The sequence below is a fragment of the Nicotiana tomentosiformis genome, chromosome 6 (assembly GCF_000390325.3).
Source record: "Nicotiana tomentosiformis chromosome 6, ASM39032v3, whole genome shotgun sequence".
Classification (NCBI taxonomy): Eukaryota; Viridiplantae; Streptophyta; class Magnoliopsida; order Solanales; family Solanaceae; genus Nicotiana; species Nicotiana tomentosiformis.
The window spans coordinates 70,165,321-70,190,543 of record NC_090817.1 but is presented as its reverse complement, the minus strand read 5'-3'; the positions used below and the strand labels follow the sequence as shown (position 1 = coordinate 70,190,543).

At 38.6% G+C, this 25,223-nt stretch overlaps 2 protein-coding genes across 2 annotated transcripts; one reads left to right on the top strand and one right to left on the bottom strand.

Annotated features, from left to right (window-relative positions):
• Window positions 1-18,483: 18,483 nt before the first annotated feature.
• LOC138894179 (uncharacterized) lies at window positions 18,484-19,086 on the bottom strand. Its single transcript, XM_070178861.1, has 3 exons — window positions 18,943-19,086; window positions 18,707-18,819; window positions 18,484-18,625 (listed from the first exon to the last, which is right to left on the bottom strand). The coding sequence occupies exons 1-3, from the start codon at window positions 19,084-19,086 to the stop codon at window positions 18,484-18,486; spliced, it is 399 nt and encodes a 132-aa protein (XP_070034962.1).
• A 5,037-nt stretch (window positions 19,087-24,123) lies between these two features.
• Window positions 24,124-24,563, top strand: LOC104091270 (uncharacterized). Its single transcript, XM_009596561.4, has one exon. The coding sequence runs from the start codon at window positions 24,237-24,239 to the stop codon at window positions 24,444-24,446; it is 210 nt and encodes a 69-aa protein (XP_009594856.1). The 5' UTR covers window positions 24,124-24,236; the 3' UTR covers window positions 24,447-24,563.
• Window positions 24,564-25,223: the final 660 nt, after the last annotated feature.

The following is a 25,223-nucleotide window of genomic DNA, read 5'->3' as shown; positions in this document are numbered from 1 at the left end:
TAGGGCCCACGTCTCGGAAACCCAACAAACGTTAAAGAATATGAATGCTCCTCCAACCACAAGTCCAACCATACAAATTTCACCAAAATCCGACACCAACTCGACCCTCAAATCTTCTATTAAAAGCCTATGAAGATTTCTACCATTTTCAACCCAATCCTTACCCATTTGAACTTAACAATATTTTCACAACCTTATTGTTACGTATACATAATACTCTTACACCCAAGAATCATACTATAAATCACCCATTTTTACTCCAAACCTGAAATTGAAGGATTGAGGAAAGAAATTCTTACCTCTTTGAAGCCCTAGCAAGATCCTTGTGAAATCTTCAAACCTTGAACAAGAATTGATGGATAAATGACTAAGTCTTCACTTTCTCTCTCTAAAATGCTCTCTCTTCTCTCTAAAATATCAGATTTTGGCTAAAAAATGAGTTTCAAGGGCTATAAATCAAAGTTGGATCGGGTCAAAAATTAGAAAGAATGGAAGCTACGACGCAGTTATGCGATCACATAACATGTATGCGGTCCGCATACCGGCTGCATAATTTGGCCTCCAAAGCTAGGCGTTACTGACCCGGTCTGCGGTCATTATGCGGTCCACATACTTGTTCTACGGTCGTATAATGCACCGCAAAACAGGTCAGCAATCGCATAGTGCACTGTAGATATTCCTCAAATCTTTCCCTTCTCCTGATCCACTTTGCGACCATTATGCGGTCCGCAAAGTGATTCTGCGACCGTATAGTGGTCGCAGAAATGACCTTTTTCTGACAAAATTTTTCTTTACACATCAGTGCATTGTTCAAACCTTAATTTTCTTAGCAAAATTTCTCCGGGGGTCGTTACACATAAGTCAACATCCGATCAAACTTTTTAACTTAAATTCTAAACGTTGGAACTAAGTGCTCCAAATTATTTTAAAACCTCACCGGACCCAAACTAATTACCCCGACAAGCCAAATAACAACTGTAATTCATATTTTGAGCAGTAAATGGGGAAACATGGCTGCAAATAGTCAAAACGACCGGCCGGGTCGTTACAATTACATTTCTAAAGATCATAAAGACTATTTCAATTGTCTAACGCTTCACCATAGGTACTTCATCGTATATTATCAAGTTTAGGTTTCTTGACAATTCAGTATCATCACTCTGCTTTATGATAGTTATCTCGGGTATTTAAAGAGGTGTGTCAGATCTTGAGTGAGTCGTATGACCCCCGATAGTATCATTACTACTACGCCACTTATTGACATTGCTAACGCTATCATGCCTCGTGACTTTGCAAGTAAAGAATGATATAGGAACATTTTCTAGTTCCTTCAAGTCAATCTACAAATAAAAAATTAAAAAAATCGTATTCTGTTGGAGTCACTTTTTTTCTTGCAATATAGTTTTGAAAAGTTGCTCTTTATTAGGGTTTAATTTTGATTGTGCATTAAAAAAATTTACATGTACTTTTATGGATGGTTTTTTCAATTATTTTTCTAAATTCCGATGAAACATTATCATCTATGTTTGATCAAGTTTGGGTATATCATATATTTCTACACTATTGCTCGTGCTCTCTAAGAAATAATTAGCGCTTTTCAATGCACATTATAGTTGATTATTAGATGAACTAACATATCTCTTTCTAGACCATTTGACATATATATTTTTATAACTTTTTAACATTGGTTATAGTTGTGAATAAATTTTGGAGACCTTATAACATTTTGAAGATGGAGGACTGCCTCACCTGAACATTCTGAAATGTTGTTATCTGATTTTAGTAACCCTCTATCTTTTGCAGCTTCTTTGAATGTTTTGTAATTTTCTTCTATTTATAGTAATAAGTCTTTAAATGAAGGGGACCTCATGGTTCATCAATAATAGGTTAAAGTTAAAAATAAATAATTTTTTTGAGTATAAATATTACATGTGCCTTATCATTAGTAGTCAACAAAATAGAGGGTTTTTTTGTCCATATCTTCGCTGGGCGCACGTCCTGGCATACTCAATGAGCATGGTTCAATATATACTGTTTGATGTCATAATAATTCGTCAATTTTTTCTTTTCAGTAGTACATTAAGTATAGATATTTCGTCACAATTATATATCGGAGAGATTACTCTTAAAATGACCTGACTATCGGAGAGATTACTCTCGATGTGGCTCGACTACCGGAGGCCATTTCATCCATTTAGACCTTTGTGCCTATTCTAATATTCTTGATTTGGACTTTGATGACCCTTTTTTTTTTCTTTTTTTTGCAGCCCGAAGAGATGGCAAATTTCAGAGACTATACCTCACCTTCCTCCAAACTTAGATATCTCATAATCGAGACTAAAGATGGCATAGAACAAACCAAGCTTTTGGTTCACACCTCACAAGTTGGCCGATATGCAGCCTCATGGCCTTCTTTGAGGAACTCTCGTCATGTAGAAAACTGGACCTTGGGGCACAAATCAACTTCTAATCCATTGTCCAAGATGTGGTCTCTCCAAGCGCCAATCCATCGCCACGTAAACATTGCTAGCACCCTTCCAAACTTAGGACGTCGCATAATTCAAGGCGAAGTACGTTGGGGAAACACAACAACAATCGAGGGCGCGTATCATCATATTCCAGGATATTAGGAATGGGCTGAAGATGTACTTGGTGGGAGCCAACAAACCCTGAGTACAACAAAGATTTACGATGCTGTCTATGCCTCACTTTTCACTTATGATCGGAACTCGAACATTTTGCAAGCATTTTGTGAGGCTTGGTGCCGCAAGACGAACACACTTCTTACATCAGTCGGGGAACTATCTATCTCTCTTTGGAACTTACATATCCTTGGAGGTCTGCCCATTGCGGGTTCTCCGTACGAAGAAGTGGTACCTTAAGGATAGTTTCAGATGATAGTTCAAAGTCAATACTAAATTCTGACACGACGACGATTTCAGATTTGCGCGACTTCATCAAAACTTTTGTATCTTGATGTAGGAATGTCGAAATCACGAACCGTTTGATTGATTGGAAACTAAACTTCAAAATCTAAAACATATCCAAAATTTAATAACTTAAGGATAGTTTTAGATGATAGTTCGAAGTCGACTTTGGTTTCTAATATGCCGACAATTCCAAATTAGTGCGACTTCACCAAATTTTTGTATCTTGGTATGGAAAAACTCGAGATCGCAAGACCTTTTTAATTGCTAGAAGTTTAAATTCAAGAGCTTCATTCTCACCAAATGTCTTGGGTTCAAGTCTCACTGAATTTGAAACGTCGTGAAGGCTTGCCAAAAAAAAACTTGAAGGTTTGGATAACATGAAGGCATAACGAATTCTCGGACTTCAATGCAAATGCTTGGAAGCCCCCAGAAGATATTAATCATTTCATTGCAGACACCAATTTACCATAGCGGCTTACCCCCTTTAAATCAAATGGGATCCAAAGTTTAATAGAAGAATGGTATATCAGCTCGATTTTCAAATGCTGATTGAATGAATTACATTCCATCGTACTTCATTCAGACAACGATTGGGGGGTTATGTATCTTTTGAACTTATGCGACTGAACTCAGAATGAAACTCTAAGCTGCCTACGTACCTCGGTGAAGAGGATAAAGTCATACCGTAGTTCAGAATGGGTAATCTTTTATTATTCTTTTTATTTTTTTTATTTTTTTTATGTCCTAACGTTTGCCTAGGCCGCCTCTTTCGAGGTTTTCAACCTAACAAACCTTTTTTTTTGTTTTTCTTTTGGTGGTGGGCCATACACAGTTTAGACTCATGCAGGTCAGAGTGTAGGAACTTGCAGTTTAGGCTAATGCATCAAAGAGCGTTGCATCTTCAAGGATAATACTTCTTCAAAAACTTGCCATTGATAGGGCCGATTCTCATGCCATCTGCATCAACTAGCTTATAAGCCCCACTTGAATAAGCTTCTTGTCTGACATATGGCCCATCCCATTTTGAAGTTAACTTCCCTACAGGTTTATGGGAAGTAATTATGGGTCGTCGTACGGCAAGGACTTGATCTCCTACTTGAAAGGATCTTGGGCGAACTCTTTTATTGAAGGCGCGAGACAATCGAGCTTGATAACATTCAAGACTTTGTTGAGATTCCAACCTCTTCTCATCAAGAGCCTCCAACTCTGCTAATCGGAGTCAAGCATTTTCTTCATCGGCGATCCCTTCTTGAATAGCCAGTCGTAATGAAGGTATTTGATGCTCGAGTGGTAAGACGGCTTCGACTCCATAAACGAGTGAATACAGAGTCGCTTGTGTTGGCGTGTAGTGAGTCATCCTATATGCCCATAGAGCTTCTTCCATATGGTCATTCCAATCTTGTTTGGATTTAGAGACGACTTTCTTTAACAAGTTGCATAGAGTTTTGTTTAATGCCTCAGCTAGACCATTGGTGACAACATTGTACATCGAAGAGTTACGTTTCTTGAAGCCAAAGAGATCACAAATCTTGTTCATCAACCTATTATCGAATGGCTTTTCATTATCCGTTATTATGTAACGAGGAACGCCAAAGCAATAGATTATGTTTACTCGGATGAAACTTGCAATATTTTCCTTCTTTACCTCCTTAAGAGAAACAACTTCAGCCCATTTTGAGAAGTAGTCAGTTGCAGCCAAGATGTATAGGTGCCCATCAGAGGACTTTGGCAGTGGTCCAACAACATCCAATCCCCAAGCGTCAAACGACCAGGATGCCACAGTCGGGTGCAACACTTTAGGAGGTTGATGAATAAAATTCGCATGGAATTGACAAGCCTTGCATCTTCGAGCGTAGTCCAAACAATCTTTTACCATCATTGGCCAATAATATCCCATCCTTTTTATATGGAAGTGAAGCTTTAGTCCAGACTGGTGTGACCTACATACCCCAGAATGTGCCTCTTGCAAAGCTTGGAGTGCTTCTTCTTCCCCTAAGAATCGCAAGAGTACTCCCTCAAATGACCTTCTGTATAAAGTATCTTTGTAGTAAAGGAAGCGAGGTGCACGACGACGGATTTCAGTCCTTCTCCTCAGATTTTTTGGAAGTATCCCATAGCATAAGTAGTCGATAATGGGTTGTCGCCATTCTTCTTTCTCAACTTCAGAAACAACGACAAGATTCTTGAGTTCATTTTCTTCACCTTCAGCCTCATTTGGCGGCAGTACTACCCATTTTTGTCAGATAGTAACTTGCTCTTGATCAGGAAGGGTTAACGACGAAGCTAGGGCAGCTAAAGCATCAGCCTTCTTATTTTCTATCCTTGGCACATGCTGAATAGTCACATCATCGAGCCACCCTATTACTGTTTAGCATAATCATGATATGGACGTAGTTCAGGCTTCTTGACCTCGTAACTACCTAGAAGCTGATTGACCACTAACTGAGAGTCACCAAAGACTTACAATTGCAACCGCTTCATTTCGACAGCCATTTTGAGCCCAAGTATTAGTGCTTGATACTCAGCAACGTTGTTAGAGCAGAGTTGTATCAACGTAAAAGAGTAGGGCAGAACTTCACCTTGAGAAGTGACAAATACTACACCAGCACCAGCTCCTCCGCGATGTGCAGCACCATCAAAGTACATCTTCCATGGGGACTAAACTTTAATAAACATTGCGTCCTCATCAGGTAGTTTGTCAGTTAGCTCCCAATCATCAGGTATAGGGTGATCTTCCAAGAAGTCCGCTAACGCTTGTCCTTTTATAGCCTTTTGAGGGATGTACACGATTTCAAATTGTTGAAACTGGAGGTACCACCTTGCTAGTCGATCACTAAGGACATGTTTTGACATTACGAACTTGATGAGATTTGCTCTAGAAACCAAATGAACGACATGATCTTGAAAGTAGTGCTTCAACTTTTGGATTGAGAAGACTAGCGCCAAACATAACTTTTCAATCGACGAATAATTCAGCTCATTTGGTGTCATCATCCTGCTCAAGTAGTAAAGGGAGTTTTCTTTCCCTTCACTATTTTCTTAGGTCAACAGCGCTCCAACAGACTTTTCTTGTGCTGAAATGTATAGTATCAACGACTTTCCAAGTATAGGGGCTGCCAAAACTGGAGGCTTCATCAAGTAGGATTTAATGCCCTCAAAAGCATTGCTACACGCTTGGTCCCATTTGAAAGGGACACCTTTCTTCATAAGGCAACTGAATGGTTGGCACCTCCTAGCTAGGTTTGAGATGAATCTCCTAAGGTACTCTAACTTTCCTTGCAGACTTTTCAATTCGTGAATATCCCGAGGCTCAGGCATTTTCAAAATGGCATCCACTTTGGCTTGATCAATTTCGATCCCTCTATGTCGGACAATGAAACCAAGGAACTTTCCAGAAGTAACTCCAAAGGCACATTTCAATGGATTCATCCTAAGTTGGTACCTCCAGAGCAACTCGAACACCATTCTCAAGTCTTTCAAGTGGTCGCTCTTCTATCTTGATTTTACCACCAAGTCGTCAAAATAACATTCAACATTCTTGTGGAGAAAATCATCAAAAATATTATGCATAGCCCTTTGGTAAGTAGCACCAGCGTTCTTTAAGCCAAAAGGCATTACCCTGTAGCAATAAATACCCTTGGGGTGCGGAATGCAGTAAGCTCTTCATCTTTTGGTGCCATGCGAATTTGGTTATAGCCTGACGAACCATCCATAAACGACATTGCCTCATACCGAGTAGTAGCATCGATTATCTGCTCTGGAATAGGAAGCGGGAATTCATCTTTGGGACACGCATTTTTGAGATCCATGAAGTCGACGCACACTCGAATCTGGCTATTCTTCTTCCTTACAGGGACAATACTTGAAACCCATGTTGGGTATCTAACTTCACAAATAAAACCAGCTTCGATGAGTTTGTTAACTTCGATTTCAATTAAGGGAACCAAGTCCGGCCTAAAGCGCCTTTGGGCTTGTTTAACAGGGCGAGCACCATTCTTGACGACAAAGTGATGGACTGCTACTTTCGGGTCCAAGCCAGGCATCTCTTTGTAGCTCCGAGCAAATATATCCCTGAACTCCTTGAGTAACTCAATATAAGTGCCTTCTTCATCCACTTCTAGTAAAGCACTTAGGTAGGTGGGTCTTTATTCTTCATCGGTGCCAAGGTTAACTTCTTTTAAGGCATCAACTGTAGTCTTCACTCCTTCTTCAAGTTCAGGTGGAGCATCTTTCGCATCTTCATCTTCTTGTAGGTCCCTATCATTGAAGGATATGTGATAACACGGTGAAATGTCGTCCAATTACTCGTCATCCTCCATTAGATATAAAACACCATGCTCGCCTTGTGCAGTAACATGATACGAAGAACCCATACTTTCTTCATCTTCATCACGTTCTTTAGTATAGACCACAGTGTACGGCTTCACCTTCAGTACCTCATCATACGAAACCATGACTTTTGTTTGTCGCTTCATTCTAGAAGGAACCAAACTTTGGAAATCTTTAGAGATCTTCTGAATTTTGGGCAAAGCGGATGTTTTTGTATTTCGATAATTTCTCTGGAATTTATTCCCCTTCTTTAATGGACCCAATCTCTCAAATACAGAAGTTCTCATAGTTGATTTTCCAAGTCGATAAAAGACAGAAGGCATGTTAGAAGCGGCCGATTCGTCTTCTACAGTGATATAATTGCTTCTCGCTCTTCTTATGGAGATGCGCACTGGTGACAGTTGCTTGTATCCCAAACCTTCACATGGTTGCCTCGTCGCATCTTCTGATGGGAGCTTCCCTAACGTTGACGGCTCATTGGGATTGTATCCAGCTTTTGCAAATAGCCTGTAAGCGTTAGGATCAAAACCTTCATATGTTCTCTTTGCAGGGAGTGTCACATTCTGCAAATGATTTTGGGCTACAAACCCTGCAAGTGGCTTTAAGGACAACTTTACTGCCTCAATTCGTTTTACCGGAAGAGTTAACTCCTTTAGCATGTTAGTTTGGAGATTAGATGATTTGCCTTCATCTTTCTTTCTTTTAGGGACATATTGGAGTGCAGGACTTACTTTCTTGCCATAAGACGCAATATCCCCTCTATGAGATTTATTTGCGTTGGGTTGTACCTCTTAATAACATCTTTAGCTCTACCAGCAATCACCTCAGCTCTTTTAGTTGTGGGCTCATCATTCTTGCTTTTCATGCCATCATCAGCTTTTAGCTCCTTCACAATGCGGTTCTTCAAGTAAAACTTTGCATCGACGACGTGTGACTCAGCCTCGATGAATGGCTCATCATCAGCAATTATCTTCTTCTCGACTTCACCTTCGTAGTATTTCAAACATTGATGGTAGGTAGATGGAACCACTTTATTCTCATGTATCCAAGGCCTTCCAAGCAAGACGTTGTATGAAGTCTTTGCATCGATCACATGCAGCCATGCACTTGATTGCATATCTTCAATGATGATTTCCAGCCTGATCGCGCCTATGGCTCTTTGCCCCCTTGGTTGAATCCTTGGATCATCACACGACTTTCTGAGAGTTCGTTCATGGGTATATCAAGTTCTTTCACAGTGCGAATTGGCAAAATATTCACTGAGGATCCTCCATCAACCAAAATTCAATTTACCCTTTCATCACGCATATAGCCAACCAGGTATAATGGGCGGTTATGAAGAGTGTCACCTAGTAGAAGATCGTCATTTGTGAACGTGACTTTTTCCTCACAAGCATTAACTTCTTGAGGAGTGGACTCGATGAGCTTATCCGAAGATGTTGCCAAAGGTAGGTCATTACTCTTTTCTTTCCCTTCGTCAGCATGGCAACAAGAGACATCGATACCCCCATGGGAAATCTTCATGTGGAACCAACTTGGTAAAAACTCCTCCAAGGTCACTGGATTTCGTGGCTTTTGAGAGTGGTGCACCTCCACTTTTGCTTTCTTTAAGTGATTAACCAGATTCCATCTCCTTGGTCTTTTTTCCATCATTTTCCTTGTTGGTTGTTCTACTGATTCTTTTCGTGGGCTCCTTCTGTGGTGCCTACGACGAGTCACCAACGTCCAACCTTCATCATCATCAGGTTGATTGACTTCAGCTTTGTCATTCTCCAGTAATTCTTCATCTTTACTTTCTTTAAAACCACATAATTCATCCGGACTAAATGAGCCAAAGATGATAGATACTTGGTTTGCGCTTGCTTTCTCATCTTCAAGCACAATCTTCTTTTCGCGAGCCAAGTCCATAACTTTGTACTTGAAGACAAAGCACTTCTCCAAAGGGTGGCTTAAAAGTCGATGGTATTTGTAGTAATTTGGGTCATTTGTTTTCCCACCTTCATTTGGTCGCTTCATCTCCGGAAGCTCAATGAGATTTAACTCGAGGAGTTCTTTAAAAATAGCTGGCACATTAGAATCCAGATTTGGGTACTCTTTCTCTTACATTTCTTTTAGAGTCAACTTTCCACTTGGCTTATCTTGAAAAGAAGTGGATTTCATACTCTACATCTTGCTCACCTTCGTCGTGAACTTTACAGGTGATGTGTTGACATTCATAGATTCTTTGCTTTTAGGCTTGGGTACGGACTTGCCCCACTTCTTGACTTCTTGCTTGTCGTTCCCCTTACGAGGTTCATAGATGGGCAACCTTTCATTTCCAGCAGAGGCCATGCTTAATTCCATGTTATGGGCATGAGTTGCAAGTTCTTCAAATGTGCTAGGCTTGATACCTTGCAAGATATAGCGCAATACCCAATGCATGCCTTGGATGCACATATCTATGCCTGAAGCTTCACTAAGCCTGTCTTTGCAGTTGAGGCTTGCATTCCTCCAACGATTGATAAAGTTGATAACTGGTTCACCCTTTCGTTGACGAGTATTTGTAAGTTCTATCATACTCACAGTACGTCTCGTGCTATAAGAGCGATTGAGGAATTCTTGCTCTAGTTGATCCCAGCTATCAACAGATCCAGCCTCGAGGTCCGTATACCAATCAAAAGCATTTACTTTTAATGAGCGGACAAACTGCTTGACGAGGTAATCTCCATAAGTCCTAGCATTGTTGCATGTCTCAACAAAGTGCGCCATATATTGCTTTGGATTTCCTTTGCCATCAAACTGTTGAAAGTTTGGAGGTTAATAGCCATCAATCATTTTCAATATATCGATCCTTGAAGTGTACGGCTTTGCATAGGTAAAGAAGGACCTGGAAGCGACTTCATATTTATTTTTTATAGTCCCTTCAATAAACTCCTTTGGTTGATTGATTGGAATCATCCCTTCCGAAGAGACTGGAATTTCCTTAGTGGATGCAACTTGTCTTAGGGGAGGATCAATCTCTTGAACTTCTGGGAGTTTGCCAGGTGCATGGGTGGATTCTTCTTCCATCAAGATTCCCACCCTATCTGTTAGCTTGTCGATTCTAGCATCTTGATTTTGCATGCACTTGGTCAAGCCAGCGATTGCTTCCGTCAATTTTGTCAACTGCTCCTCCACAGATAAAGTATTTGTCACTATGGCTTGCATGATTGTCGTGGACGATGGAGAGTAGCATGGATTTTCAGACAGATTGATCCTTGATTGACTCACGCTATGTGGTGTAAGTGGGGAGGATCCATCACTTGAATCATCATCATCTTCCTTCACAGTAGAGTGCTTGGATCCGGAGAGGTCAAGCAGAGCAAGAGTTTTCTTGTGAAAGATCTTGCTCCTTTTGAGGATGAAGATCCAAAAACAAGGGTTGATGCGGACAACACTTGGGGTGCTTGTTGTCCTAACGAGCATGCTTTGCTCCTCGTAACTAGTCCAAAGTTTCCAAAAGTAACATCGAGGATGCTTTCCACATCGGCATAGAACCTGAAATTAGCAGCCTTGGTGGAAGTTGAACTGGAGTTGATTTTCTTTGAAGCCATTTCAATGTTCTTGAACTTTGGTGATTTAGAAGTTGAGATGAGAGGTAGAGATTGTCCCACTGGGCGTGCCAGAATTTGTAGACAATAAATTTGCTTTAGGAAAATAATCGAGACTGAAAAATATTGCAACAATCATAGTATTTTATTTCAAATATTTGAGTATACAATCTATATGAATCCTCTGATTCTTCTTTCCAATAATAAATAAATTCAAGGGCCTTTGAGCTTGATCTTGAATCTATATTTATTTCCACGAACGATGATCTTGAATTCAACTAGCACGAACTTTGATTTGAACTCGTACTCCTTGAATCTTGACTTGTTCTTCGTTCTTGAGCTTGAACTTGATTTCTTGAACTTGAACTTGATTGCTTGAAGCTTGCAGAGAAATTTGCGGCGTTTGATCCACGAGCTCTCTCTTGCTTCTTGTTATAACTTATGGTATTTTTTTCTGGGTTATGAAGACCCCTATTTATAGTTGTGGGAGAGAAGAGTTATGATAAGAACAAACTCTTTCCGACCAATCAAATTGAAGTGTGACAAGACCGCATTTGATTGGCCAGAACATGTCACTTGCACACGTGGCGCGATTTCATTAGCCTTTTAATTTGACTTGGCATGCCTTGTCATTTTGATACATGGCATGATCCCATTGGCTCTTCTGTTTGACTTGGCGTGCCACGTCATTTGACACGTGGCGCCAAACTGAGCCTCTAGAAAAATGACATCTTGGGCTTAATGAAATGGGTTCATCACTTTAGCCCAATTAAATGGGCTAACCCAATGGATTAAGACTTATTTATTTAATTCATATATATATTGGACCTATATAATTAATTCATTTATATACTAGCCCATAATATTTATTTGGACTAATATATCTTGAATTTAAAATATAATCCAAATTATTTTATGGATTTAATTTAATAAAATTTATATGCTTACACTTATAATTTTATCCAACATTAAGTTATTATATAAAAATAATTCATATTTCCAAGAATATAAATAGTTCGTTACAAAATTGACTTGATAGGAATAGATAGGAATAATAACTTAATTTATTTTACTATAACTATATTATTTGTTAACTCCAAAGCTTTAAATATCACAATTTTATCCAACGTGAAGTTACTTATGTAAAAAATAATTTAGCTTTTAAAAAATATAAATTTAGCTGGTTACAATTTTGACTTGATATGAGTAATAATTTATTTTACTTTATTATATTTTTTGATTATTTTAGTTATTAATATTTTTTTCTTTGTTAAAAGTATAAATAATAAGTAAAATAAACATAAAATAAACTGAAGAAAACACTACCCAAAAGACCCAAATCACGGCTTGACCTAATTTTCCAATAAAAAATGTATTGCATACAGAAGTATTATGTCGTTAGAATTCCATTTTTATTCTTTTGACCAAAATAACCTGTAAATTTATGAAAAGAATAGTGTAAAAAGGATATTATTGTCCACCAACATTGTATTCATACTTTTATAATTTTCAAAAATTTTGATATTCCCTCGTACAAGCTCCATTTTTGGCGCCAAAAGTTATCCCGCCATGGAGACAATGAGAAATACAGAAGAGTCGGATCCCAAAAAATAGAAGTCTATTTTCAAAACTTACCTCGATTGACACAAGGTATTGGATTGAGATTTTTGGAGAAAATATTTTTCTCGAGGTCTACTTTTTGGAAAATTAAAGTGTTTGCGAATTGATCTTTCCTATATCAAAATATTAATAGTTTATTAACGGTGCACAAATTAGGCTAAAAATTAGAGTTAATTTTATAATTTTACATGGAAAATCTAGTTCAGCGGCAATTTTTCAAATATTCAGCAATACAAAAAGTAATAAACTATTCGCGTATAATAAAACAATTAACAATAACGTCCTCCCCCAAGTCCCAGATTTAACGAAACCTGGAACACGACCCAATTTCCCCTATAGGCTGTGGTGGCACCCAACATCATCGCTAGACAAGCCAACGGTGAATTAGTCATGTATTTGCTCTTTTTAATAATTTCAAAGTAATTGATTTTATTTATTAAGAGAATGATTAGTAAAAATTTATAGTAAAGTAAAGCATAAACAAACGAGAGAGTAAATACAATGAATTTAATACTCAAAACCATAAAGTGTCTAACCTGTGTCACAAGTGTATGGACAACTAGTAGAATATACAAAACCTCATATACTACTGTCTGGAATAAGATAGACAAAATAAATACAAAAGAGAGACTGCGGGCATTGCAGAACGAGCACAGAGAGCAATACCACTATGCTTCGGGGTAATGTGGGTACGCACATGAATGACCGCCAGATGCACCTGCCTCAGATCCTGCATGATTAGTGCAGAAGTGTAGCGTGAGTACATAAACAATATGTACCCAGTAAGTATCTAGTCTAACCTCGAAGAAGTAGTGACGAGGGGTCAACATCGACACTTACTATGGGCCAATAAATGAAGTACATAAATTCTAAATAGGCATGGAATACATCAATAATAATAACGCAATGATTAAAAGTAAATAAGTGATTCTTTACCTAGAAGTCAATTTAAAATCTCCAATTAGCGCATACTAACTTCAACAAATACGGGACATCAAGTAAAGTATAATTTCTCAAGTCATGAAAGTAACATCAAGCGTAATCGGACTTCGAGCATTATCACGCACGATTTATGCCGAGGTCGTACGGACCGATCCAGAATAATGTGTACACTGCCTAGGGTCGACCGACGCGAACCATAGGTGCATCTATTATACTACCGAGGCGTTTGGCCTGCTCCACAAGAAGAGAGAATACTCTACGAACTTCGATTTAACGACTACTACAAGACTAATACACAAGGAGGCACAATTTATACTAATGGTCAAGTAACCTGCCAAAACTCAAAGTAAATGAAATTCGATCTTCACGAATCCTTTATCAAGTTTCAATATAATTTAAGCACTTAAATTAACAAGTAGAGTGCAATTAATACAAGTATTACATGATAGAGTCCTAAAACTACCCGGACATAAGCATGATTTATAGCTACGTACGGACTCTTATCACTTCGTGCGTACGCAACACCCACAATTAGTAGCAAATAGTAATTTAAAACACATATGGGGTAAATTCCTTCTTACAAGGTTAGACAAGATACTTACCTCGTTACGAAATTCACTTTCCGGTCTCCAAATCACTCTAAAAGCCTCAAGTCGATTCCGAACAATCCGAAACTAGCCAAATATTATATAAATTAATTAATATATACTCAAAAGTTCATAATTTAGCTATTAGAGTAATTATCCAAACCAATTTGGAAGATTTCTAAAATTAACCCCGGGCCCACGTGCCCGAATTCCAAAACTTTTTAAATATAAAAGTTATCCATGACCTCCCGAACTCAAATATATAATTTATTCCAATTTACACCACCAAAATCATGATCAAATCCCAATTTTACCTAAACCCTAGTTTCTTGACAAAATTCCATTAATTTCACAATTTTTCCCTTAAATCTACCTATGATTAACGTATTTTGCTAAAGAATTGATAGGGATTACTTATCTCTTGATGTTGATGAAATTCTCTCACAAAATGCTCTCAAAATCACCTAAGACCAAGTGGAAAATGAGGGAAATGAAGCTAAGTCCTGTAATAAAAAGCCCTTGCACCAGTCGCATATGTCGTATTTGCGACATCTTGTTTGCAAATGCGATGGTCGGAAATGCGACAAAAGCTTAGCAAATGCGAAGACTGGCCATCTCTGCCAAGGTCGCAATTGTGACCAAAAACTTGACAAATACGAAGATGGGCAGCTCGCAAAAGCAGCAAAAATGTTCGCAAATGCGAATCCCTCAGTGTTTTCCCCAACCTCGCAAATGCAAATCCCTCCTTGCAAATGCAGGTTCGCAAATGCGAACAAAACCTCGCATTTGCGAGACCTACATCACCAGACTAGAAACCAGAAAACTCAAGTTCTTCCAACACTCCGAACGCGCTCGGAACTCACCCGAGCCCCCGTGGCTACATACCAAACATCCACTGTCACGACCCCAAATGTGCATGTCGTGATGACCTCTATCTCATTACTAGGAAAGCCGACAACCTCAATAAACCACGATTTCTTTTCAGTTTGAAAACATAATAATTAAATTTAATGGAAAAAGCCCACAAATACTGATGCAAATACCTCCCAAAATCCGGTGTCACTGAGTACATGAGCATCTAAATGATAACATAGTCTGACTGATAAAACACTGTCTGGAAATATAAAACAATACAAAAAACTGAAAGGATAGAGAGACAAGGTCTCGGATGCCAAGCAGCTACCTCGATAGTCTCCAACAGATAAAAACTCCAAAATCTAGCAGTCGCCGTATCCGAAAGTTCCTGCACACGAAGTGCAGAGTGTAGTATGAGTACAATCGACCTAATGTACACAATAAGTAACAAGACTAACCTTTGGGCTGAAAGTAGTGACGAGCTCAACAGGTACAGTCCAGTATAGAAATAACAGTACATAAATATAGGCATGCTTTCAAGTTCAACAATTAACTCAGTACAGTAAAATAGATCAATGCTGAATGATATGAGGAATATGACATCTCTATGTCTACATGCCAATGTACATGCTATATGTGATACAATATAATGGAAATCTTACGTACTCACACTCTTAGAGTACTTAATCACTCAGTACTGTACGGGAAAATCCAATCCAGGGAAGATCCATTCCTCATATAAGTAGATAAATAAGGCAACTACATGCCCTGAAAAGTCCATCCCAAATATAAACATCAACTGCACTCACTATGAGGGGTGCAGACTCCGGAAGAGCTCCTTTAGCCAAGCGCTATATAAAGCAAATATGTCCTACTGCGGCGTGCAGTCCGATACCATAATAATAAATACTATAAGGCCTCCGAATGCCTCATATCTAGTCACAATTAATTCGATACAGTCAAAATACTAATGTTTCCAACAAAAATCCAAAATTCAACTAAAACATTATCAGTGGGGCCCATGTCTCAGAACCCAACAAAAGTTATAAAATATGAACGCCCATTCAACCAAGAGTCCAACCATACCAAATTTACCAAATTCCGACATCAACTCGACCTCCAATCTCAAATCTTATTTTCAAATCCCTAGGCCCAATTTCTCGTATTACACCTCAAAAACACGTAATCTAATCGGAATACTCAATGATAATTCAATAATATTAACTAACAATGATCATAAGTGACTTACCTCAAGTTTTCCCGTGAATTCTCGCTCAAAAATCGCCTCAACCCGTGTTGGAAATGACCAAAAATGGCAAAAATGTCGGAACCCCTCTGTTTTGTACACTGCCAGTGCTTTCGCACCTGCGGCTAAATTCTTCGATTCTGCAAGGCCGCTTCCGCGGTCCTGTCTCTCGCACCTGCGGACCTTCTGCTTCTGCGGAGTCGCATGTGCGACATTTCCATTACTTCTGCGAAGCCAACTCCCCTTCCCTTTCTTCGCTTCCGCGATCGTCCTATCGCAGGTGCGACCCGCTTCTGAGGTCCACCTGCCCGCTTCTGCGACTGCTGGCTTCCATAGCCCAAGCCACATCTGTGACCATTTTGTCGCTTCTGCAGTCGCTCACTTGCGACCAATTCCATCGCAGGTGCGATTGCACCAGAACTGGAAATATTTCCAGAATTGTTCTAAGTCCAAATTTCGATCCGTTAACCATCTGAAACTCACCCGAGGCCCCCGGGACCTCAACCAAATATACCAACAAGTACTAAAACATTATACGAACTTAGTCTAGGCCTCAAATCACATCAAACAATGCTAAAAACATGAATCACACCCCAATTCAAGCTTAATGAAACTAAGAAAATCCAACTTCTACATTCGATGCCGAAACCTATCAAATCAAGTCTGATTGACCTCAAATTTTGTACGCAAGTCATAAATGACATAATAGACCTATTAAAATTTTCAGAACTAGATTCCGACCTCGATATCAAAATGTCAACTCCCCGGTCAAACTTCCAAACTTAAATTTCCTATTGTTTTTGTCATTTCAAGCCTAATTTAACTACAAACTTTCAAATAATTATCCGGACACACTCCTAAGTACAAAATTACCATACAGAGCTATTGGAATTATCAAAACTCTATTCCGGGGTCGTTAACATATAAGTCAACATCCGGTCAACTATTTCAACTTAAGCTTTAAATCTTAGAACTAAGTGTTCCAATTCATTCTGAAACCTCCCCAACAAGTCACATAATTATAATTAAACACAGGATAAGCAGTAAATAGGGGAATGGGGCTGTAATACTCAAAACGATCTGCCGGGTTGTTACATTCTCCCCCTCTTAGACAAACGTTCGCCCTCGAACGGGTTTAGAATTATACCTGGAGTCTCAAGTAGGTGTGGATATTTGCTCCGCATCTCCCGCTCAGTCTCCCAAGTAGCTTCTCTGACTGGCTAACCTCTCCACTTCACTTTCGTAGAAGCTATGTTCTTTAATCTTAACTTTCAAACCTGCTGGTCCAAATAGCCACCGACTCCACATCATAAGTCAAATTACCATCCAACTGCACTATACTGAAATCCAAAGCATGAGACGGATCTTCGACATACTTCCGGAGCATGGATACATGAAACACTGGATGAATACCCGATAGACTAGACGACAATGCAAGTTCATAAGCCACATCTCCAATCCTTTTAAGTACTTCAAAAGGTCCAATATACCTAGGACTCAACTTGCCCTTCTTTCTGAACCTCATAACACCTCTCATAGGCGAAACTCAGAGTAGTACTTTCTCTCCTACCATGTAAGAAACATCACGAACCTTTCGGTCGGCATAACTCTTCTGTCTAGACTGCGCCGTGCGAAGTCGATCCTGAATCAATTTAACCTTCTCCAAAGTATCCTGAACTAAATCAGTACCTAATAGCCTAGCCTCACCCGACTCAAACCAACCCACCAAAGACCGACACCATCTCCCATATAAAGACTCATACGGAGCCATCTGAATGCTCGATTGGTAGCTAATATTGTAAGCAAACTCTGCAAGTGGCAGAAACCGATCCCAAGAACCACCAAAATCTATAACACAAGCGTGTAGCATATCTTCCAATATCTGAATAGTGCGCTCGAACTGCCCGTCCGTCTGAGGGTGAAATATTGTACTCAATTGTACATGTGTGCCTAACTCTCGCTGCACTGCTCTCCAAAACTGTGATGTAAACTACGTGCCCCGATCTGAAATGATGGACACTGGCATACCGTGTAGGCGAATAATCTCGCGGATATAAATATCAGCCAACCTCTCCGAAGAGTAAGTAGTTTCGACTGGAATTAAAAGGGCGGGCTTGGTCAACCGATCCACAATCACCCAAATAGCATCAAACTTCCTCAAAGTCCATGGGAGTCTAACTACGAAATCCATGCTAATACACTCCTATTTCCACTCCGGAATTTCAAGTCTTTGAAGCAATTCGCCTGACCTCTGATGCTCGTACTTCACCTGTTGACAATTTAAATACTGGGCTACAAACCTAACTATATATTTCTTCATCCTTCTCCACCAATAATGCTGCCTCAAGTCCTGGTACATCTTAGCGGCACCCGAATGAATGGAATACCGCGAACTGTGGGCTTCTTCAAGAATCAAATCCCACAGTCCATCTACATTTGGCACACAAATCCGAGCCTGCATTCTCAATAATCCCATCATCTTTGGCATCGCCGTGCTGAACTGTGTTCTTCAGGACAAGCAAATGGGGATCATCATACTGGCGCTCTCTGATGCGATCATATAAGGAAGACTGAGAAACCACACAAGCTAGAACTTGACAAGGCTCCGAAACATCTAATCTCACGAACTGGTTAGCTAAGGCCTGAACATCTAATGCAAGTGACTTCTCCCCAACATGAATGAAAGCAAGGCTACCCATACTCACCGCCTTTCTACTCAAGGCATCAGCCACCACATTGGCCTTCTCGGGATGATACAGAATAGTAATATCATAGTCCTTTAGCAGCTCCAACCATCTCCGCTGCCTCAAATTTAGATCCTTCTGTTTGAACAAGTGATGGAGACTCCGATGATCTGTAAATACCTCGCAAGACACACCATTGAGATAGTGCTTCCAAATCTTCAATGCATGAACAATGGCTACTAATTCTAAATCATGAATAGGGTAGTTCTTTTTATGTGGCTTCAACTGGTGCAAAGCATAAGCAATCACTCTACCCTTCTGCATTAAGACACATCTAATACCGATCCGAGAAGCATCATAATACACTGTATAAGAGCCTGAGCTGAAGGCAAAACTAAAACTGGAGCTGTGGTCAAGGCAGTCTTAAGCTTCTGGAAGATCTCTTCACACTTATCCGACCACCTGAATGCGACACCTTTCTGGGTTAATTTAGTCATAGGCGCTGCAATAGATGAGAAGCTCTCCACAAAGCGACGATAATAACTAGCCAAGCCGAGAAAACTTCGAATCTCAGTAGCTGAAGATGGCCTGGGCCAACTCTGAACTACCTCTATCTTCTTCAGATCCACCTTAATTCCCTCACTGGACACTATGTATCCCAAGAATGCCACTGAACTAAGCCAGACCTCGCACTTAGAGAATTTGACATAAAGTTTCTTCTCCCTCAGCCTCTGTAGTACAATACTCAAATGTTGTGCATGTTCCTCCTGGCTACGTGAGTACACCAGGATATCATCAATAAATACTACGACAAACAAATTAAGATACGACTGTAATACACTATTCATCAAGTGCATAAATACTGTTGGGGCGTTGGTCATCCCAAAAGACATCACGAGAAATTCATAGTAACAATAACGGGTCCTGAATGCCGTCTTTAGAATATCTGAATCCCGAATTTTCAACTGGTGATACCTAGATCTCAAATCAATTTTGGAGAATACCCTCGCTCCCTGAAGCTGGTCAAATATCATCAATACGAGATAAAAGATACTTATTCTTGATTGTAACCTTGTTCAACTGCCTGTAGTTGATACACATCTCAAACCAAGAAGACTAGCTCTAAACCATATATATCGACTGTAACTAGTAGTCCAATTCAATTTGTCGTCCTCGTTTTTCCCCTATTGTTTCAGTGTTGCTAAACATTTTGCTACAATATTTAATCATAATTAATTAATATCTAATTTTATATTCATGATAAGTATTGTTGCACCCTATTTTGCACGAGTCAAAATATGATTCAACTTGTGGTTTCTCTGTTGTTGCTGAAAGAGAGTCGCCACCTAATATTTAAAGGTATACTAGGGTACCTATTTAATTACTAAAGTCACGTTCTTTATTAGTCTACTAACCGATGAGATTTGGGTAAGGGTTCTTGTTCTTATAAGGGGAAGGTGTTAGGCACCCCTTAAAATCTACTTGAGGTAGCTCCATAAGACTTAGACTAGGTTTAAAGGGTTAGTTATTTGTATTATCCTTAATTAGTATTAGAAAGGCATAGCTTAATATTTATCTAAGTGAGAGTAGGATGTTGAAAGGGATCCAAGATTCTAAAAAGGGTACAAGTCTTGAAAACTAATGTTAGTGTAATTGAAAGAGTCCTAAAATCGAATGATTTGTATGAAGCATATAGGAAACACATTGTTTTTAAAGAATGGATGTTTATGTAATTCTATGATGTTATAAGCGAGTGATTCTAAGATATACCTTGGCTTCTGAAATTACTTAAATCTTAAACTTAAGGGAATGTTCAAAGGTCTTTGATGGACGACATCCCTTAAGTTGGAAAGAGTCAATTTCTTTTAGAAAGCTAGTCTTGTAATTCATTTCTGGTTTTGAAAGGGGAACTACCGTCTTTGCTAAGTATTTTAGCTTCAAAATCTTCAGGAAAGGGTTAGCAAAACACAGCAGATTAATGACGTGAACAGTTCACGATTAGCGAGTGGAGAATTAGTTACTAACTAATATATCTTTTAAACCCTATGTTCTTTAAGGCTTGCCTAAGTTGTTTATGTAATTCAAAAGGTAAAAACAAATACTGATCAAATATTGTGAGAGCAATGTTATATACATGTAAAGAATATAGATTACAAAATATTAATAAAGCAGTAAAGGATGAAGAGTGACTCTGGTTTGGGCCTGAAAGAGGTAGGCCCAATAATCAGCAGGAATGGACAGCAATAAGTTCCAGATTTCAGTTGCATGACGCTGAGTTTGGGCCTGAGTTCCTTGAGAACTCAACAGGCCCAATGGTTGTACATGTTTAAAAAAGAGAGAAAAGTCATTAAATATAACATTCTGTACATACAGCCATGCATTAAATACATAAGTAAACGACTTGAAAAATATAACAAACTAACAGTACTTAAAGATTATGAGAGGTTATACTAGTGTGGGGTCACAAATGGTTAGACAATTTATATTGAAAATCTTTCGTTGTCATTAAACACTAAACCCAAAAGGAGTAATGATTATCAATGGGTTAGAAGCTAAGGGTAGAGTTCCACTCAAGGTCAAAGCCCCCTTTGAATCCCTGACACTTCAAAGTTTTCAAGGGTCTCAAGGCCTAGGGCAATGCTTGTGCCAGGGAGAGTAGCCCAACCAAGAGTTAAATTCTACTCCCAAATATCCCTAACCATTAATGACTCATTCTTTCCCACAGGATTAAGTGCCAATGAGGCACTTTCAATGTAAACCGACTACCATTAGCAATACCATACCATAGGAATATACCTCTCTTAATAGGGTCAAACAGAATACCATAATGACACAAGGTAGTTTATTTACACCATCATAACTATGTTTCCAAGCCAAGTAGATGACTAACACATTAAACAGGTCCAAAAGGCTGAGTTTCAGACACACTTAGAGGCAGAGACATTGTCATGTTACTACCAAGGAACCAAGCACCTGAAATTGGGCATCTTGAAGATAGAGAAAGAGCATGCAGTTCAATACTTCAACACTTAATGAATACAAATGTATTTACCTTTACAGCCCCTCAATTAAACCAAGTACTGATTGTTTTAACTCAAGTCTGGTCTTTAGCACACACAAGTTAATAATACTACTGGAAGTTTTTAAAGTATCAATCAAGGTTTCAGACAAATAGTTATAGTCAGAACCTCTACAGATACTGTTAGAGATACCAAAATACACCCAGAGTTTCAATCAAGACTACTAGTTTATAGGTTTAAATAGAACTCCCAAGAGTTCTTAACAGAACCTCATGCCACCAGTCTTTCTTATCTTTAACAACAGAAGGTTTTCCTTAGAGTTCTCAGACTAGATTCAATTCATTTTAAAGGAGTGAGAGAACTTGATATAGTTTCAAGACAGTGTAAACATGCGTGAAATCATGAAAGACAAACAGAAGTATTGATGAACCAAAATGAGTACAAGATCACAAGAAGGAACATATACAAAGACACTTAGCAGAGGTTATAAACTAGGTATTGACTTATATTAGATGCTGGGTTGCTAGCTTCATTTCGGAACCTCTTAAATAGCATTAGTAGAGCTGCTTGTGTTGGCTAACAGGCCAGTATTACTCTAAGGCATATGATATGACTAGATTCTCTTCAAAGAGCCCTAGGATTCACATTCATGATATCCTTATTTGAAGGGTTAAAGCATATTGCAATATTCAGGAAACGCATATAGTCTCAAAGTCTTTTATTAGTTATGATAGTGGATTACAGTAGACACAAATAAACTCAGCAGGTTTTAATGATATTGTATACACAAACATGGATATAGAGGACAAACATAGGTGGACATAAAATTCTCATTCAAGTACATACATGAGATATTCCAGCCAAGATTTTACAAACAGGATTGGATTTCAATCATTTTAAAGTCAGGTCAATAATATCATTAGAGAAGTTCAGAACAAAAGAGATTCTATACTAAGTAGGTTTAACTTAGTTGTACAGATTAAGGAGTGGTAGTCTAAACATGATGGGGTTCCATTCAACTTATTGACATAGTAATTGATACTTAGTCACAGTAGATACGATTATATCCTAATTCATAAGAGAGTGAGAATAATGATAGCTTTTACTTGAGGGAGGAAGACTATCCGTGTGAAAGCAAAACCGCCGGATAAAAAGTCCAATGTCTAGAGGTCTCTGCGCTTGACCTCTGACCAAGAATAATGATGATGACACTGTAAAGTGGTCATGCATGCCACTAATTTTGATAGAGCATAACGAATCTCTAAGGATTCGACCTTGCACCACCAAGTGGTCTAGGGTTTTGAATTAGGGATTTTGAAATCCAATCAGTGAAATGGAAAGGAAAATAACAATCTTCGTAGCCTAGATACAAAGCAAGTGATTCTGCGAGTTTGGACTCAAAAGAACAAAGATGAAATGGTGTTTCGATGCTAAGGTTCAGGTTCTGGTGTTTCGGATTTGATGAACGAAAAGGGAAATACCAGCGGGATTCATGGATAGGGAAGCAGGTGATTTGATGAGATATTGATTATAAAATCTATGGGGTGTATATAAAGTTATTTTAATAATCTTAAAATAGTAAGTATAATTCAAAGCTACTAATACTTAGTTAATTTGTAAAATAGGTATTATTGATTGAAAATATTTTAAACATTCATTGCAAATTATTAAGTATAAATAAATTAATTTAAAAAGGTGAGAATCAAAATTGGCCGTCAACAAGTATAACATAGATATAATTTAGTACAACATGGAATATGAATAAATATTTATGGTGAATATTTGTGTCATCTTGATAAATCTACCAAATACACTACATCTTATCTCAACCTTTTTTATCTTTATTCCGGTCTAAATTATAATCTCCCATTATTCTCATTTCAATTCAATTGACCGCCCATGTCCCTTGGAATTGGACCCTAGTTTACTTAAGTCATGTGCCTTCCACAAAAAGTGAAGTGTTGAAGCTTCATTCATTAGCATAATATCTACCCCTCCATTTCAAATTAGATTGGGTACTTTTCTTTTTATTCAGTTCTAAAATAAATGACATATTTTTAAATTTGAAAATAATTCAACTTTAAACTCTTCATTTTGCTATTTTTACCCTTAATGAGAAGCTTATATAACCACACAAATGTCATGACCGTATAAAGCTTTTACCCCTTAAACTTTTAAGACCATACGTTTCAAAAATTTCTTTTTTTTTCTTAAATTCTGTGCCGAGTCAAACTACCTCGTCTAAATTGAAGGGAGTATGCTACTTTCCATTTCTCCCTTTCCCTCGCATGAAGGATGAAGCAATAAAAAATATTTAAAAAAATTGAGATCTGTCACTTTCGTTTATTTTGGACTTGTGGGCCACTTTTTCTGGATCTTTGGCTGTCATCAGTCACCCCCATTTTCCCATTCCTCTCATCTGCTCAAACCGACAAGTTAATTGTGTGAGGAGCAATGGCGGACTGGGGCCCAGTGTTGATAGCAGTGGTGCTGTTTGTGCTGTTAACTCCGGGCCTATTATTCCAGCTTCCCGGCCGTGGAAAAGTAGTTGAATTCGGAAATATGCAAACTAGCGGCGCCTCCATTTTGGTCCATACCATTATTTATTTTGGCGTCATCACTATCTTCCTCCTCGCCATTGGCGTCCATGTCTATGCTGGCTAAATGATTTTACCTTCACTTTTTGTAAGTTGTAACAAACTCTCTTCAGATTGTATCATTACATTTCTGATTGCTACCAATTGGTGAAATGTGGGACTTTCCCCTCCTTAATTAGTCTAATACTCCGTATAATTCAAAGCAATATGCACTACTTTTCTTAGGTTCATCATTGTACACGATCGTTAGAATCTGCAAATATTTCATCGCTCTTTGGAATAATGATTGTGCTTCAAGTACAATGATGAAAAATCGAATTACTATTACTCCCCTAATCCCAACAAGAGAGTAAATCAACGAAAGAATATGTCGTAAAAATCCGGGAGTGTTTGGACAAGATTTGGTTGAAACATTAGACTATGTATGAAGGAGAATGACTTGTGGTCAATGTATAATTTTATAGCCAAAGGTTATATTCCAAGTTGATTTTATTTTCATTATGGTCACTGCTTGATATAACCTCTGCCTTAAACAAAGGATACGCAATTAGCACTTTGAAATCAAAAAGTGGTAGACTGATTGTCACTGCTTAATGCTTATTGAATAGTACTATTGTTTGCCTTAACTGACACTTGATTGCTGTTAATGGTCAAGCCATACCTTTTGGCTATTTCTCTTCCTCCTTGCTATTCGCTTTTTCTTTTTTTTCCCTCGTTTGAATTTTCAAAAAGCATCTTATGTCTGAATACTAGCAGCTAGCCTCCCCTAAGGCCTTTCCCAGCTATGCGTGTGATCACATAGGTGGAGTTGTAGTTATATTTCCATTAACCAGTAAATCGGTTA